At 34.1% G+C, this 16,450-nt stretch overlaps 3 protein-coding genes across 11 annotated transcripts; 2 read left to right on the plus strand and 1 right to left on the minus strand.

The window, feature by feature from the left end:
* The first annotated feature begins 632 nt into the window (after positions 1-632).
* Eip63E (cyclin dependent kinase Eip63E) lies at positions 633-6,789 on the plus strand. Of its 7 annotated transcripts, none has more exons than XM_012282423.2 (7): positions 633-1,188; positions 2,658-2,776; positions 3,120-3,248; positions 3,582-3,778; positions 3,864-4,249; positions 4,321-4,865; positions 4,956-6,789. In XM_012282423.2, exons 2-7 carry the CDS (start codon positions 2,698-2,700, stop codon positions 5,045-5,047), a joined length of 1,428 nt encoding a protein of 475 aa, XP_012137813.1. In that variant the 5' UTR covers positions 633-1,188; positions 2,658-2,697; the 3' UTR covers positions 5,048-6,789. The 7 variants fall into 7 exon arrangements, with proteins under 7 accessions (XP_012137813.1, XP_003702006.1, XP_012137814.1 ...); XM_003701958.3 differs by having other exon boundaries at positions 2,687-2,776; XM_012282424.2 differs by lacking the exon at positions 633-1,188 and adding an exon at positions 1,200-1,813.
* A 1,135-nt stretch (positions 6,790-7,924) lies between these two features.
* Dtwd2 (DTW domain containing 2) lies at positions 7,925-9,280 on the plus strand. The gene is made up of 5 exons (XM_003701960.3): positions 7,925-8,203; positions 8,338-8,499; positions 8,566-8,746; positions 8,808-9,010; positions 9,070-9,280. Exons 1-5 carry the CDS (start codon positions 8,121-8,123, stop codon positions 9,197-9,199), a joined length of 759 nt encoding a protein of 252 aa, XP_003702008.1. The 5' UTR covers positions 7,925-8,120; the 3' UTR covers positions 9,200-9,280.
* Art7 (arginine methyltransferase 7) lies at positions 9,229-12,730 on the minus strand. 3 transcript variants are annotated; one of them, XM_003701961.3, is made up of 9 exons: positions 11,812-12,730; positions 11,584-11,733; positions 11,264-11,485; positions 10,960-11,192; positions 10,751-10,880; positions 10,468-10,694; positions 9,835-10,393; positions 9,621-9,781; positions 9,229-9,541 (listed from the first exon to the last, which is right to left on the minus strand). In XM_003701961.3, the coding sequence occupies exons 1-9, from the start codon at positions 11,986-11,988 to the stop codon at positions 9,283-9,285; spliced, it is 2,118 nt and encodes a 705-aa protein (XP_003702009.2). In that variant the 5' UTR covers positions 11,989-12,730; the 3' UTR covers positions 9,229-9,282. The 3 variants fall into 3 exon arrangements, with proteins under 3 accessions (XP_003702009.2, XP_076386191.1, XP_076386192.1); XM_076530076.1 differs by lacking the exon at positions 11,812-12,730 and having other exon boundaries at positions 11,264-11,512; positions 11,584-11,723; XM_076530077.1 differs by lacking the exon at positions 11,812-12,730 and having other exon boundaries at positions 11,264-11,497; positions 11,584-11,713.
* Positions 12,731-16,450: the final 3,720 nt, after the last annotated feature.

The following is a 16,450-nucleotide window of genomic DNA, read 5'->3' on the forward strand; positions in this document are numbered from 1 at the left end:
ATACACAATGCAATTTGGATTTGTTATGTTGGCAACACGAACTCGACTCTTGTCGTTTCCATCGAACCCAATTGAACGCTACCCTAAAATTTTGTAGGGTAGAGTTCAACTAAACCTTTGGTGTTTCCACCGTAAAAGCGCTCACCCCAACCCGACTCTAACCCGACTCTGACCCGATTTGGACCCTCGATGGAAACGTAGTCATTTATATTTCATTCTATGAGAAAGTGGTCTTCTGCACAGGTCATCAGCCTAACGATTTCTAATCACGAGTGTGATGCTCCCTTTATGGCTTTCTTCCACCTTCATGCTATATATACAGTGGGACAAAATAAATGTCTTATTTTTATTTGTATTCTGTATTATTAATACAAATAATTGTATTAATCAATATCGGTAATTTTTATACTTGGCGGTACAGCATGTGCATAATAGTACACAAACAAATTTAGGCACCAGTTATTAGGGCCCTCCTCTCATGTCAGCTCCACTTTGTCAAAAAAGCTTACATTCTATCTCTATATACTCGTAAGTTTATGCGTTAGACAGTACTCAGATGGCGGTAACTTAACGGATATAAAATATAATTGAGCTACCACTCTGTATATATATTATATACACCCAGGGCCATGTAGATCGGCCAGTTTTAGACTTTTGTCTGTGGCGCGAGGCAGTGGGGCTGTGGGAATTGAGAACTTCTTAGGAGAAGTGTATTCTCGCGGATGAGTTGTTCGAGGTAGTGGTGGCGTGCGCGAGCACCCGCCGTACATCCAGGAAGTCGCGACAGAGAAACCCCGGCCGCAAAAGAAATATTTGCTATCTTGTTAAGGCGTGAAAAGCCTTCAGTAAAGTTTAACCGGGGTAATATCGGTGGCGCGTACTGCAATCGGAATACACAGTGCGTGATCTTAAGCGGTAAATGGGAAGACGGTGATATATTTTTCATGGCGATCAGTTTAGTAAAGAAGTATCGTAGGCTACCACCGATGTACGAGATACGGGAAAGGTGAAGGAGGTGCTCGCCGGACCTGACCTGCCCGAGTGAAACACCACGAAACGTAGCTTCTCACATACACACACAACACACAGTACGTCACCGCCCATATGTGATGTGTTTCATGCGTTTGAGCGAATGAGTAATCATGTACTGTCAAGACAAGAGTTCGACCGCCTCGAAAAGCAAAGAGGGTAAGTTGACGCTCGCGAGATCCGACTATCTGAAGTAATTCCTCGGCTCTAACCCCCTCCTTTCCCATTTTTCCACAGCCTTAGACTGTGTCCTCGACGCGTATCGCTTTCCATTTTTACCCTCTCTTCGTATATTATCGTGGATTTTCATCTCTCGACTTTGAACATGTGAACTCGGTAAAAACACGATCATCGAATAGGTTGTTAGTGGACAGTGTCAAAACTTCCGTGATTGTGGAGGCGGACATTAGTCTGGCCAAGAGAGACAAAGTGACAAGCCATGAGAGTGCGGTAAAGAGGGAAGCAAGGAGAGTGTGTCGTTTACAAACCAAAGGGGTGGGGGACGAACAGTATGTATTTCGAAGAGGGAAACGGATCATGTACATTCTTGGCGAACCTTTTTATCGAACTTCGGTCGTATAAACGAGTTTATCAGACGTGAGATAGTATCGAAGTTGTGCATCGTCACTTGTAGTGTGGATATCGTAGTGGTTTTCATTGCCGCGTAAACGTCGCGGAACGCGACAGATGCGTGAATGGAAAAAAGTGCTTTTGTGTACGGGGAAGCATGTGGAACATCCTGAAACAAGATGTGGAGTCAGTAGCCACTCTAGAAATTATCAACGTAATTTATCCGTTCTTCTTTGACATAAAACTAAAGTTTCTTGGTTCATTGACCTGTAATAACAACACATGCGTGTACATGCTTAATATATACATTATATATTACACAGAAATATGGTATATACATATATGTATGATGTATTTAAGTATGTTACATATTTATATTTGTTCACCTTATTAATTACTTGTTGCTTCTTAATAATAGAATATGTACACGTATAGTCATGGGATCCTTATTACTTGTATGTAAGCTACAAGATTCAAAGAAGCAGTCACATAGTCTCTTGTAACTTTGTAAAGTATTACATGTGTATGTAATTTGTTAACAATGCTTAATATTATTTATTGTTTAATTAAATACCTATTCTTTCTCCTGTTGTAGTAATTTTATCAATGGTACAAACAACTGTTCCTATTGTCTTTTCTTAATTAACCAGATATATTTACAAAGCATACAAATTAAGGAGGAATGTCATTTACATTTGTATAGGCAATTAACTGCTTTTTGCTCTAATGATTCCTTCTTTAAATGAAGATGTTATACAACAGCTTTTCCTTTATTCGATACATACAAAAATATTGTTATCTATAAGTAAGATAGATTTTCATTTTCAAGTTGAGAAAATAACTTGTTGATAATATTTTTATAATATATCTTATCCAAGACATATCTTATACATTCCTAGTACCATTAACCATACCATCAATCGAGGAACAGTAACATTGCATACTACATGATGTCATCATATATCTAATAGTTCATAATGTTTGAAATTCTGAGTTTCTTGGTTATATATCGTTCTATGTTAATATCTGAATTTATATATCTTTGTTTTGATTTACAGTTGCTAAAGATTGCGCTTGTTATGCACAGGGTCTGTGACAATGCGGGAGAAGAAAGGAGGTGCTCTTAGCAGAGTACAAAAACTGAAAAAACGACTTAGCCATAGTTTTGGGAGACTTTGTAAGTATACTTTAAATTGTTTGAAGTTATATGATACCTAAAATAATATGCCATGTTTCATACTGTTATCAATTTTATTGAAATAAAACAATTCTTTTTTTGTATTTATTGCAATAGCTTTCACATACTATATTTTATTACAAAAGTACCAATTTTATTTTACAATATAACTTTTATGATATTTTTATTACTTCAAAGTTATATAAAAATATTTTTTTATCATTTAAACTATTCTGTAAATTTGTATGTTCATTAAGTTGAAATTTTACAATAAAATCAATGTATAATTTTAAGAATTTGATTATTTAATTCCAATTTATCAGTATTATTTCATCAATTTCAGCAATATCAAAAGAAGAGGCTGATGATGCTGCAAACAGGGGTCAACTGCCATATAATGGCTATTCTGAGGAGTTCCTAGACCGTTTAGAACCAAACGGCAACATACCTGCAGATAAGGATCGCCGTTATGGTAAGTGTAAGATACCGTAGAAATTATACTTACAAAAATATTTTCTAGCATATTTATAATGTACTCTTCTATTATCCCACACATTGTAATAAGATTTTCTTAGATGTGAAATATGAAATATGTAGTATCATCTAATTTATCAAATTGAATATTTATTAATTTATTACTTTAATAATTAATACCAGTCAGCTACATAATTTCATTGGTAGTAAAGAAGCATTACTTAAATTGAAATTTTATGTATTGATAAAATATTGTGAGACTGTAATTCTACGTGGATTCGTATTGCTGTTATTTTAAAGAAAGTTTTAAGGACGAAATTGGATGTCATAGAATGGACAGGTGTGGGCGACCATGAGAGAGTGCATCGGCAGCTTTCCGTTTCTAGTGATTCCAAGCTTCTTGATGAGGATATACGCGAAGAAGCTAGAGTAATCTTACGACCTCGGCGTCCACCACGACCCAAGTCGGAGGTCTTCCTTGGGCCGGATCCACCTCCTAGAAGAACCAAGAGATTTTCAGCTTTTGGGGTAATTTCATATTTATTTATATTTATGATGTTTACATATCCTGCACATTTTTATATAAAAAGGATATTCATATTTATATTTATAGGGCGATTCTCCTTTTGGTAAATCTGAAGCTTATATAAAATTGGAACAATTAGGAGAAGGATCATATGCCACAGTGTTCAAAGGCTATAGTCACCTTACAAATCAAGTTGTGGCACTTAAAGAAATTAGACTGCAAGAAGAAGAAGGTGCTCCATTTACTGCTATTCGCGAGGCAAGCCTTCTTAAAGAATTGAAGCATAGCAATATCGTTACCTTACATGATATAATTCATACACGCGAAACTCTTACTTTTGTTTTTGAATATGTTCATACCGATCTGTCTCAATACATGGAAAGGTATGGAAGTGGCAATGGAGGTTTAGATCCTCGAAATGTTAAATTGTTTTTATTTCAACTATTAAGAGGATTGGCATATTGCCACCGCAGGTAAGAACATATATATGAAATTGAGGCATTTTGTTTAATGTCGATAACTAATTCATTCTGCATTAATTTAGGAGAGTATTACATAGGGATGTGAAGCCACAAAATTTGTTAATCAGTGAAATTGGAGAATTAAAGTTAGCAGATTTCGGTTTAGCAAGAGCTAAATCTGTACCATCGCATACGTATTCTCATGAAGTTGTTACTTTATGGTACAGGCCACCTGATGTTCTTTTGGGTTCTACAGAGTATTCTACCTCACTTGATATGTGGGGAGTAGGTTGCATATTTATGGAGATGTTGACTGGTGAACCAACATTCCCAGGTGTACGCTGTACGTTCGACCAACTTCATAAGATATTCAAAGTATTGGGTACTCCTACTGAAGAAACTTGGCCTGGTGTCTCGCACCTGCCAGGATACAAACCACATAGACTGGGATTCTATCCTCCACGAAAATTGGGTCTTTCATTTCCTAGACTCTATGATATTGCTGAAGCTGATAGTATGGCATCGTCGCTTCTACAGTTAAATCCTGATCAACGGATAGGAGCTGAAGAAGCATTAAGGCATCCTTATTTTGCCTCTCTTCCTAGAAAACTATACGAGTTGCCTGATGGTAAGTTCATCTCTATCGGTTCAAAATCTACATTTCTATATTGGAACTACGATTTGTTATTGATCAATTTTTACTTTCTTTCCTTTACAGAAGTATCGATATTTAGCGTTGAAGGTTGTCATTTGTATACAAATTCGAGGCACGGGTGTGCAGATTCGCGTCATACAGCTCTTAAGACTTGAGGTTAAAAGCAAACATAAAAAGAAGTAAATGATAAGTAACTCCCAAATTCACATGTTCAATGAAACGTTCATTCTCATGCAGATCAGATTCACACGGGCATCCTGCCTTCACTCATCTACACATTGTTTCCACGCGCGTCGTTCGCTCTTTCTCAGGGCTGTTCTACAAATTCCAATCATTCTTCACGATACACATACCAACACACGCGTATTACATAGTTATGACATTCATATTTTTTTTTCTTTTCCCGTTATGTTTTAAGACTAGGGCACGTATCAAATGAATTAACGAAGATAAATTATAACTTGCGAATAAAACACGAAAGTAAGCTATCTGTGGCTAAATGAAGTAAAACGATTTTATGAGACTCGCACGCTCGATTTAGAAAGCAAAAGCACGCACGACCCATCCTCGCACTTCGTCCAAATATTAGATTTAGATTGATACCAATCAAAAAAAAAAAAAGAAGGAAGTACTACACCGCCTTGTGTCTCTTGATTCCAGTTTGAGTAATATCTGGAGATGGCGGTTACTGGCTAGAGAAAATATAATAAAACAATTATAACTTAGAAAAATTCTGGAAGATCTGTAATACTTTATATAAATTTTATGCTGTTTTTGACTCTACCGTTGGTTGCTGAGACAATTGAATATATTGGTATGTAACGAAAAATCATTGTTCGAATTAAACTAGTTGTTAATATATGACGTGATGATAGGAAATAAATAGAAATATAAGAAAATAGGATATCAGTACGAATCAAGTGTCGTAGCCACCAACACCACAAAACACGGCAAGACTAACGAAAAGCTTATCGTTGATAGTATCGACGGTAGCGATCTAGTTGTAAGAATTAATATTAGCATGCTAGCGTCGATCGAAGTTCATTATCGACATTTACAAAGTAGTATCTATCAGTGATAGTAAATCAAGGAACGAAGTAATAATTTTAGCCTTAATCAAATCCAATTTGTTCAATCGCTCATGTATTAACGGCCAATGGTGCTTGAACGAATTGTAGGGACAAAATGTTAATAATTTCGTATTAGTTATTTAGAAGGATCGTTTGGCTAATCTTGTTTTTAAATGGTTTTTCTAAATCATATATCTAAACGAACCAACTTTAATAACGTTGCAATAGTAATATAGGATAACGTAAAACAGTGTTACAGTCCTTCCAAGTTTTCTCTAAGCTACGATGATTATTACGGTAAATATTACTTCTTTAGTAGTTACATTTATACCAATTTTTCAGCACACTTATAAAAATATCAACGAGGCAAAAGCAAAAAAAAAAATTAAAAAAATATTTCGAAAATATTTGAGACACGTTATTACTACTATTATTACTTATTAAAATTATTATTTGAAAAAAGACGCGCAGAAGGTAGATTGTATATAGAACACCAGGTTCGTATTATTGATGATGCTGAGATAGCTGAGCTGAGACTAATAAATGTGACTTTGTAATAAATGAAAGCGTAGTTCGGTACACTTTATAGATCCTGTTCTTCGTTTGATTTTCCATGTTCAAACAGTCTACAGAATCATTTAGATTTTTAAGTGTAACATAATGCAAAACCACTTGTATCTGTAATACTTATTCTGCTTAAGTATTGATTTTATATACATTTATTTCCTTATAATTATATTTTATTTGTAATTTTTCTAAGGAATCATTGATATTCAAATTGCTTCAAACTTGTACTGAGAAAGATAAAGAACTATGTTTTTGAAGTATATGTGTTTAAAAATTTTGTACCTTATATATTATTCAATTAGAATTTTTACATGAGTATTTTTAGTATTTAGGATTTTAAGTTTTGTGAATTTATATTTTGAAAATTTTATCAAAGGATTTTTTAATGTATATTTTTATATTTTATAACATTTTCTAAGTTAGCAGAAATTAATAACATAATATTAATGATATTAATTATATAAATTTTTATTTGATTTGAAAATAGTCATGTATTCATTGATAATCTTAGATCTGAAAGTATTTGTTATATCTATAGTTACCAATTAACAGAAACTAGAGGTATTAATAATACTTTTAATCTTTTATCAGATATCATAGCAACTTAATTTCATCATTGTATAATTTTTCTATTGCAAACAAATATCAGATAAATCACTAACAGTTAAGAAACAAGATCTAAAAAATTTCTTATCTTTTTGATACCACAATATATTGTATTTAATTAAAAAAAGTTAACGATATTATACAAACATTATTTTTATTTTATATCAGTGCGTTTTAAAAAATAAGTCAAAACTTCCAATTTTTAAATTTCCAAATCTATATTCAAAAATTTGTTGATATACGAATTTTTAATTTCTAAAATTGTTAAATTCCTGTAACCTTAATTTTTTTAATCCTCAAATCCCTATATTTCCAATATTTATAATTCTAAGTATCCCTGTACCTATGCTTCTTTTTGTTATTCATATATTTTGTCTGCAGTGTATATCACCGGCGAAATATGAAGCGCATTTTAGCAGGACAGTTACTGCAGCTACTGAAGTTAGCTGCATTATACAAATCGAAAGTATCTCTCGAACGATATTTTCAATTTTATTAAATTCGTAAGATATTTTTTGTCGTTAATTTTATTCTGTATAAGTATCTATGATCTAACATACAATTTATAGATCAAATAAGTCGTATATACTTGCAATTAGCGCAGAAAATGTAAATAAATATTTTAATTTTATTATTTCTTGTGGCTTATAATTGCGATAGTTTATATTTTTTGCTATGTATCGATGAATCGATTATGAATTCTTTTAAAGGTGGGAGATTCAAATTTCAGTTACATGTACGTTAGAAATAAAAAAAATGAAACTATCTTAAAAAATAAAAATATTGACTTCAAAACACGTTTTATTTCATTTTTAGTTCTATTTGACATAAAAAAAAGGTATTTTTTATTGTTAACAATTTTATTAGGATAAATGTGGTTCATAGATATAGTTTCAATACTGCCCTGTACTATTTGTTATACAAATACTACTGTTTAGTATATAGTAATGCTTAGTATTTTCTTGTTTTGTGATTCAAAATAATTATGAATGAAACGTCGGTGTTGCAAGAATTATCAGAAATTCTTGCTGATCCTCCTGAGACAAGAGATAAGTGCACACAATGCAAGTACGTAGACTTGTTAGGTTATATTTTATTATCTATTTAAAACTTAAATGAAATAAATATTTTGTACGTTATTATATATATAACATTTTTAAGTAAAATATACAATTAAGTAAATTGATATCATAATTTTATAGAAGACCAGTAGCTGTATGTTGGTGTACAGGATTACCGAAACGACCTGTCTGTCCTGCATCAAGAATTATTATTTTACAGCATCCAGCTGAAGTGAAACGATGTTTGCGAACTGCGCCTATGCTTGCATTAGGTTTGGAGCCTGGGAAGTGCTTGATTTTTAGGTAATTTAAAATATCAAAATTTAGTATTCTGAAATTGCTATCAATTTTACAACAGACATATTTCAGAGGGAAAAAATTTCCACTTTCAAAGCATGAAGGTTTAGCCGAAATTTTAAATGATAAAAATACTGTATTATTATATCCATCTCCAGGTGCTGTTGCACTTGATGAACTAACTCCTGTTGGTGTTAATGGACAAAAACCATATAATCTTGTTTTGTTAGACGGAACTTGGCCACAAGCAAAGGTACTATATAATATTTTATGTAACTATTAGCTTGAAATTAATAGGCAGCTGTATTTGTCAGGCCATATATCATTCGAGTCCAGCATTATGTATTTTACGAGCATGTAAATTAGTTGGAGTTCCAACAAGTGAATATGTTATTAGAACGCAACCAACTGAAGGATGCTTGTCTACGCTTGAAACGGGTGCATTTGCACTTTCCATTTTAGAAAATGATCCAGAATTAAAAGATAAAATGCTTGGGCCTCTGCACTATCTTTGCAGGTAAGTTATTAAAATTTTAAAATACGGAAGAATAGGTTCAATAATTATGGAATTCTCAGATTTCAGTTAGAAAATGGTGCAGTAACTCATCAAAGCAAAGAATTTCTTATAAAACAGAAAGCTTATCCAAAGCTCATAGGAAGAAGATTAGCTAAACAATTACGTATGTTACCAGAAGAAGCTACATAATATTTTTTATTGAATAATTTAAAGATAAATAATGTAAATAATTAAAACTTTTTATTTAGAAGTATATTTTTATAAACAATACATTATTTTACATTCTTTGACAATATTTGAAAATCAAATTTAACATTTCCATGTTGTGGTATAAAACTAAATAATGATAAAAGAATATTCTGTTGCGTAACATTTGTTATGTCTCTAAATAAATGTACACCTTGCCTTGTAAACGGATCCCACGATATCCGTTTACCAGGTTGTATTTCCGCAGTAGGTCCAGTCGATACTGTAATCTCGGAATCCAAATGCCAATTGACCCATAACGCTACGCCATTACACATCCCATTCCTAAGTTAGTAGAATAATATTATAAAGCACGAACTGCTAATTTTAAATAACTATTAATAAGAATTTAATAAAATCTTACTCTAAAATAGGCACAGTGTTTGAAATATTTATATTTTCGTATTCAGTGACACTGTTTGTCAAATCAAATTCTTTAATGACAAAAGGCAAACTTAATGCTTTAGCAGGATATTCCCACAATGGTTGAGCTTCTATTGGACTGTCACTTTTATCACTTGACATCTGTAATATATTATTGTTCATATTTTTCTTATTTTTAGTACATTCTGACTCACCTGTATAAGTTTATCAAAGCTAGATAAATCAAAGTCTTCACAAATTCCAAGCGGTGCTCGTATTTTATGTAAATCTTTAAATTCAACTACAACACCCATTAACGTCATGCCAATCGGAATCCTTTGTATGTTAGAAGAATATCTTGAAATAAGATACCAGAAATAAAGGTTTTCCCATGGTACAATTGACGTAATAAAATACGGTTCACCAAAAATTAAATTTATCGTATTTTCTGACGGTAAATCATTTATTGATCGAATAATCTCAACTTTTTCTGTAAGACCGTTAGCTTGAATAAATGTCTCCATACTTTTCCTAGATAAGAAGTTTGTCTCTAAAATGAATATCTTTTTTGCACCCAATTTAATTGCTGCTAAACCTAATAAGCTACCGTCTGAAAGACATAAACAAACTGTGTCTGATGTAATTTTCTTTTCTAAGGCTTTAATATATTTATCATTTCGTTTTTGATCATTCAATTGCCCTATACGTGTCCTGCAGTAAGCAACATGAATACTACAACTGCAAATAGGTCTTTCACAATTTGGTATTTCATTTCTGCAAATAAGTAATTATATTATCAGTTGCAGAATAGAAAAAATTATATAAATTAAATGTGTAAACTAACATACACTGATTTATTTATAAGTTGAAACCATAATGAATATTCGTCATGGTAGCCAATCAGGCTAACTTCATTATTAGTAGTAACTGGAGTCTCTACAGGTAAATAGTAAATAGCTTGCATCCAATGATCTCTCCATGGTATTAAATCTGCTATCTCTGTTAAACTGAAACCTTCATCTTGTAACTTCTTTGCATCAGGATGCTCCCATGCAGGTGCACAGCTTAATAAAACCTAAGTAAGAACAGTGTGTAATAATAATGTTACACCATTTCATATTTTATAATCACCTTATTATCAATATCCATATTTAAATCCCACCACATAAAAATTGCATGTGCTGTACCATTTGCAATTGGTTTCACATGCAAGCATACTTTATCATCATAAAGTAAAGGTGTTTTACCAGAGAAATTAAATCTGAAATGTTTATTTAATATTTAATAAAATTTAGAACGTTTTTAAATGCGTAATCAACCAAATTGTAACATACATTTACCTAAATATAGGTTGGGCTGGTAATAAAGGTTTAAATGCAGTATGAGGAAATTGGGTTAATTGTATATCATGTACTGCAGCTGCTCCTGAACAACATTTGACAGATTGCGGTATATTTAACAAACATTTATTTTTATATTGAATTGGATGTACTGTATTCCATGCACATACAGTAGAACTCTCAACAACTTGTGCCCAAATTGTAGCAGTATGTGGTATCACTATACTATTTTCCTAATACCATAGAAAATGCGTATTAAACAATCAGTGTATAAAATTATATATGAAAACCATAATATGAGTACTTCAAGAAGATTTTCAAGCGCATGATGAAATGTGGAAATCGCTCCTTCTCCAATAAGTTCAGTATCAAATACTTCAGTAACTAAAATATTTGCTCTCTTGATCATATCTCCATTTTTCCCAACAGTCATTTTTGTCGAACGTTTATGTATTAATTTAATTTTATCATCAAATCCATTTTCTTGTATTATTCTTATTGCACATTTAGCCACTGGTGTGAAAGCCTAAAGAATAACCTTGAAGTTTTCCAACTGGTAAACATGTAATTTTCTAAATTACATCTATAATTACAATAATTCGTAATAAAAATGTAATTATTTACCTCACATGCTGTTATACTATCTGCTCCGCATTTAGCAGCCATCATTGATAATAAACCAGTACCTGTTCCTATGTCAAGCACGTTAGCTTCTTCTCCTGATTGATGCTTTCTTTCAATTGCAGTTTTGAGAGCTGCATAATATTTTTGGTTCTAAATTCAAAAACAAACATTATGGTACTGAAGGAGCTACTCAGCTATATACATTAAAAAACAAATTGAGGTACTAACTCTTTCATGATCATGTAACATATCAGCAAATGCTGATCTTGCAACTTCTTGGTGATAATCATAATTTTCATCCTTTTCTTCCCACGTAATAATACCGGTTAAAGGATTTAAACATTGAATAAAAATACTCATATTTCGTGAATGAGAAATAAAACGAGTGAAAGAAGTCTTAATCATAAAGGAATGTACAAATTTTTATTTGATAAATTTTTTATTTAAAAAGAAACAGATATTCAACATTAGAAATCCGCACAAGCCATTAGTTAGCAACTGTATTTGTAAATATCAAATAAAAACAAATTGTTAGGTTAGAATTGATCAGTAATGTCACAAAAGCTTGAATGAAATTTTCAATATCAGTCAATATTAATATAATAAATGTGAATAGATGCAAAGATCTATTAAATAAGACAATAGTTGGTCAAAGATACAGAAAAATAATTGTCAATTTTGATTTACGTTAGATGTAAACTAAAAACACGTGCGACAACATCAATATTGTACATTCATATGAATTGATAAGGATATACACAGTGTTGGGTAGTCGTGAGATTTTATCTCACGCGAGAGCTTTATGCGCATGCGTCAGCTGACGTCACAGCTTGCTGCCAATGCCGTACCTAACCGGTACACGCAGTGATGACTGATGAGGGCACCTTAATGATCCCACATAATTTTTCAAAAATTCTTATAATTGCATTGTAAACTATGAATGTATAGGTTGGGTTAGATTACATTAGGCTGGGTTAGGTTAGTTATATATATGACTGTATATACCTATACAACTATATATATATATATTATAAGTAAAATTACAATCGTAGCTCTTAAATTCTACATTCTAATTCTAAATTAAATTCTAATCGTAGCTCTTAGCTCGGTATAGTTCTCTGAAGATTTTTTAAAGCCTTCAGAGAATTATACCAATTACCAGGTCACACCACGTGGAGGTGGCTACGATAGTGACCCACCCTGACTCCAAATCCCATCCTCCCTCCAAATGCAAACCTCATTTATCAGAAGGATAAATGAGTTCTAACTCTACTCAGCTCATACGCTCGCATATACAAGTTCTTTACCACATCCAGTAAAGAGCTTGTATCACACACACATACACGCACATACATTAACTTAATACAAATTGCATAGGATCCTACGCATACGCTTAACTTATTCTAAACGCCGCAGGGTACCTCTCATTCTAAGATTACACTCAAATAATCTATGACGAATTCAAAAAGCAAAGGGAAATAAGAAAGTTAGAAGAACTTTCTACTAAAAGAAAAGAAAGTTAGAAGAACTTTCTGTTAAAAAAGGGGAACAGTATTTTTCGTCAACTGAACTTTGCTTTCCATGGGTCAAAGGGTAGCCCATAGTGGCTTACGTGAACCACGACGGCAAAGATGAACCGAAGATACCTTTGGCAAGAACGAGTGATACACCCCAGTTGGCGGAGGGTTCCCATTTCCCCCAGCGCTCTCGCGTCTTACTACAGAGAGGATACCCAGACCGTGATGCCCCTTGGCAGAATGGCGGCGGGTCGGGGAGGCACATCAGAGTATGAGAGGTGCCAACCCCGATCCGCCCCGCCGGGCAAAGAATATCACTCGCGCTACACCGGTACTTGCAGCTCACCTCTACCGCGTGTTCACAGCACTGTGAACCCCCCATGATCCACTTGGGCGCAGAACGATTGACAAAAAATAGGGAGGGTATACTACAAGCTAACGAAAGTTAGAAGAACTTTCTGTCAAAAAAAAAAGAAAGTTAGAAGAACTTTCTATCAAAAAAGGGGATCAGTATTTTTCGCCAAATGAACCTTGCCTTCCATGGGTCAAAGGGTAGTCCATAGTGACTTACGTGAACCACGAGACAGAGATGAACCGAAAATACTGGCAAGAACGAGTGACACATCCGCGGAGAGTTTCCCATTTCTCCCCGCTTACGTTTAAAGTAAGTCTGACTGCAGAGAGGAAACCCTGCCGTGAGGCACCCGATCGAGACGGAACATCAATCGATCGGCCCCGCAGAGATGTGTCCCTGGCGCTACACCAGTACTTGCAGCTCACCTCTGCTGCGTGTTCACAGCGCTATGAACCCCCAATGATCCACTTGGGTTCGGAACGATTGACAAAAAATAACGGGGTACACTACAAGCTAACGCGTACAAAGTTGGAAAACTGAGAAGATGAGTGCAATTTAGAATGAGAGGCACTTACAAGGACCCACCCGCCCTGCCCACGAGCACGCTTAACTTACAACTAACGCACGCATAAAATTAGCTTAAAACGAACGCACGCATCCCACGAAGATCCCTCGATGATCTCTCGATGATCGATGTCTTCAATGATGACCTATTCATTACCTATAAAATAAATAGGTGTAACAATAAAAAGGGGAAACAGAGAAGCAAACGCAAGATTAGTAACATTGTAATGTTTAGGCCAGCACAATTCATCTTAACATTTAAATTTATATTAACATTTTCAGAATAAAAATAAAATGAACTTCGAGGCCACTCGATAGGAACCTGAAACATGTGAATAAAAATATGATAAGAGAAAAATGAATCATTAAAATAAAAACCTGAAACAGACAAATACTACTAAGACACATAAGAAAAATTGAATTCCTTATTTAAAATAAAAATTTGAAACATAAAAATATAATTAGATACATATGAAACATTGCTTACTTAAAATAAAAATCAGGACACACACCATTCCCACATTAATACATTCTAAATGCCCTACATGTACCTCTTATTCTAAAATTGCATTCGCATATAAAACTTTATAAAAATTGCAAGAAAGTAGAAAGAAAGTTGGAAGAACTTTCTTTTAAGTTTGGGGAAATTGAGAAAAAGAGACAAACTATTACTACAATCTAATATGTAAGTTTAAAAATTGACAAAAATGAGTACAAATTAGAATAAGAGGTACTTATAATGTGCGCAGGCTTTTCGCCACAAATTGTGACGAAAAACCTGCGCCCGAGCCCACCCAACCTCCCACAGCTCGGAATAAATATAAAAAACACTCAACAAAATTTACCAAAACTTAAATGCTGGAACACACAAAAATTTATTAACATAGAAATTTCAGAAGAGAGAATAATGTAAGAACTTACGAAAGATTAAATGCTGGAACAAACAAAATTATATTAACATAGAAAATTAAGCAAAGGAGTGAAATATTACTTTAGCCCAACCACAAAATAGAAAATTAACCGTAGCTCTCAGCTCGGTATAGTTTTCCAAAGATTTTAAAAAATCATTCGAGAACTATATCGATTACCGGGTCACACCACGTGGAGGTGGCTACGATAGTGACCCACCCTAACTCCAAATCCCAACCACCCTCCAATTGCAACCTCATTTATCAGAAGGATAAATGAGTTCTGACTCTACTCAGCTCATACGCTCGCATATACAAGTTCTTTACCACATCCAGTAAAGAGCTTGTATCACACACACATACACGCACATACATTAACTTAATACAAATTGCATAGGATCCTACGCATACGCTTAACTTATTCTAAACGCCGCAGGGTACCTCTACTTCTAAGCTTGCACTCTTATAATCTATGACGAAGTAAAAAAGCAAAGGGGCAAGGTAGAAAGTTAGAAGAACTTTCTACTAAAAGAGAGGAAAGTTAGAAGAACTTTCCACTAAAAGAAAAGAAAGTTAGAAGAACTTTCTGTGAAAAAGGGGAACCGTATTTTTCGCCAAGTGAACCTCGCTTTCCATGGGTCAAAGGGTAGTCCATAGTGGCTTACGTGAACCACGACGGCAAAGATGAACCGAAGATACCTTTGGCAAGAACGAGTGATACACCCCAGTTGGCGGAGGGTTCCCATTTCCCCCAGCGCTCTCGCGTCTTACTACAGAGAGGATACCCAGACCGTGATGCCCCTTGGCAGAATGGCGGCGGGTCGGGGAGGCACATCAGAGTATGAGAGGTGCCAACCCCGATCCGCCCCGCCGGGCAAAGAATATCACTCGTGCTACACCGGCACTTGCAGCTCACCTCTGCCGCGTGTTCACAGCGCTATGAACCCCCAATGATCCACTTGGGCTCGGAACAATCGACAAAAAATGGGTATACTACAAGCTAACGCGTACAAAGATTGAGAACTATGAAGATGAGTGCAAGTTGGAAGTAGAGGTACTTACATGGACCCACCCACCCTGCCCACAAGCATACGCTTAAAACTAACGCACGCATATTAGCTTAAAACTAACGCACGCATATTAGCTTGAAACTAACGCACGCATCCCACGATGATCCCTCGATGATCCCTCGATGATCCCTCGCTGATCGATGTCTTCAATGATGAACTATTCATTACCTGTAAAATAAATAGGTGTGACAATGAAAAAGGAAACAGAAAAGGAAATGCAAGATTATAAAAACCTGAAACATCTGAGTGAAATTAAGACAAATAAGAATTATTAACATCCAAACCTGAAACGTATCAATGAAATTAAAACAGACCGGAATCGTTAAAGTAGAACCCTGAAACATACAAATACAAATAAGACACGTATGAATAAATAAATTACCCACATAAAATTAAAACCTGAAACATACAAAAATGATTAAACCCTAAATGTGCCTTTTGTTCTAAAATTGC

This window comes from Megachile rotundata, chromosome 3 (genome assembly GCF_050947335.1).
Source record: "Megachile rotundata isolate GNS110a chromosome 3, iyMegRotu1, whole genome shotgun sequence".
NCBI classification, from domain to species: Eukaryota; Metazoa; Arthropoda; class Insecta; order Hymenoptera; family Megachilidae; genus Megachile; species Megachile rotundata.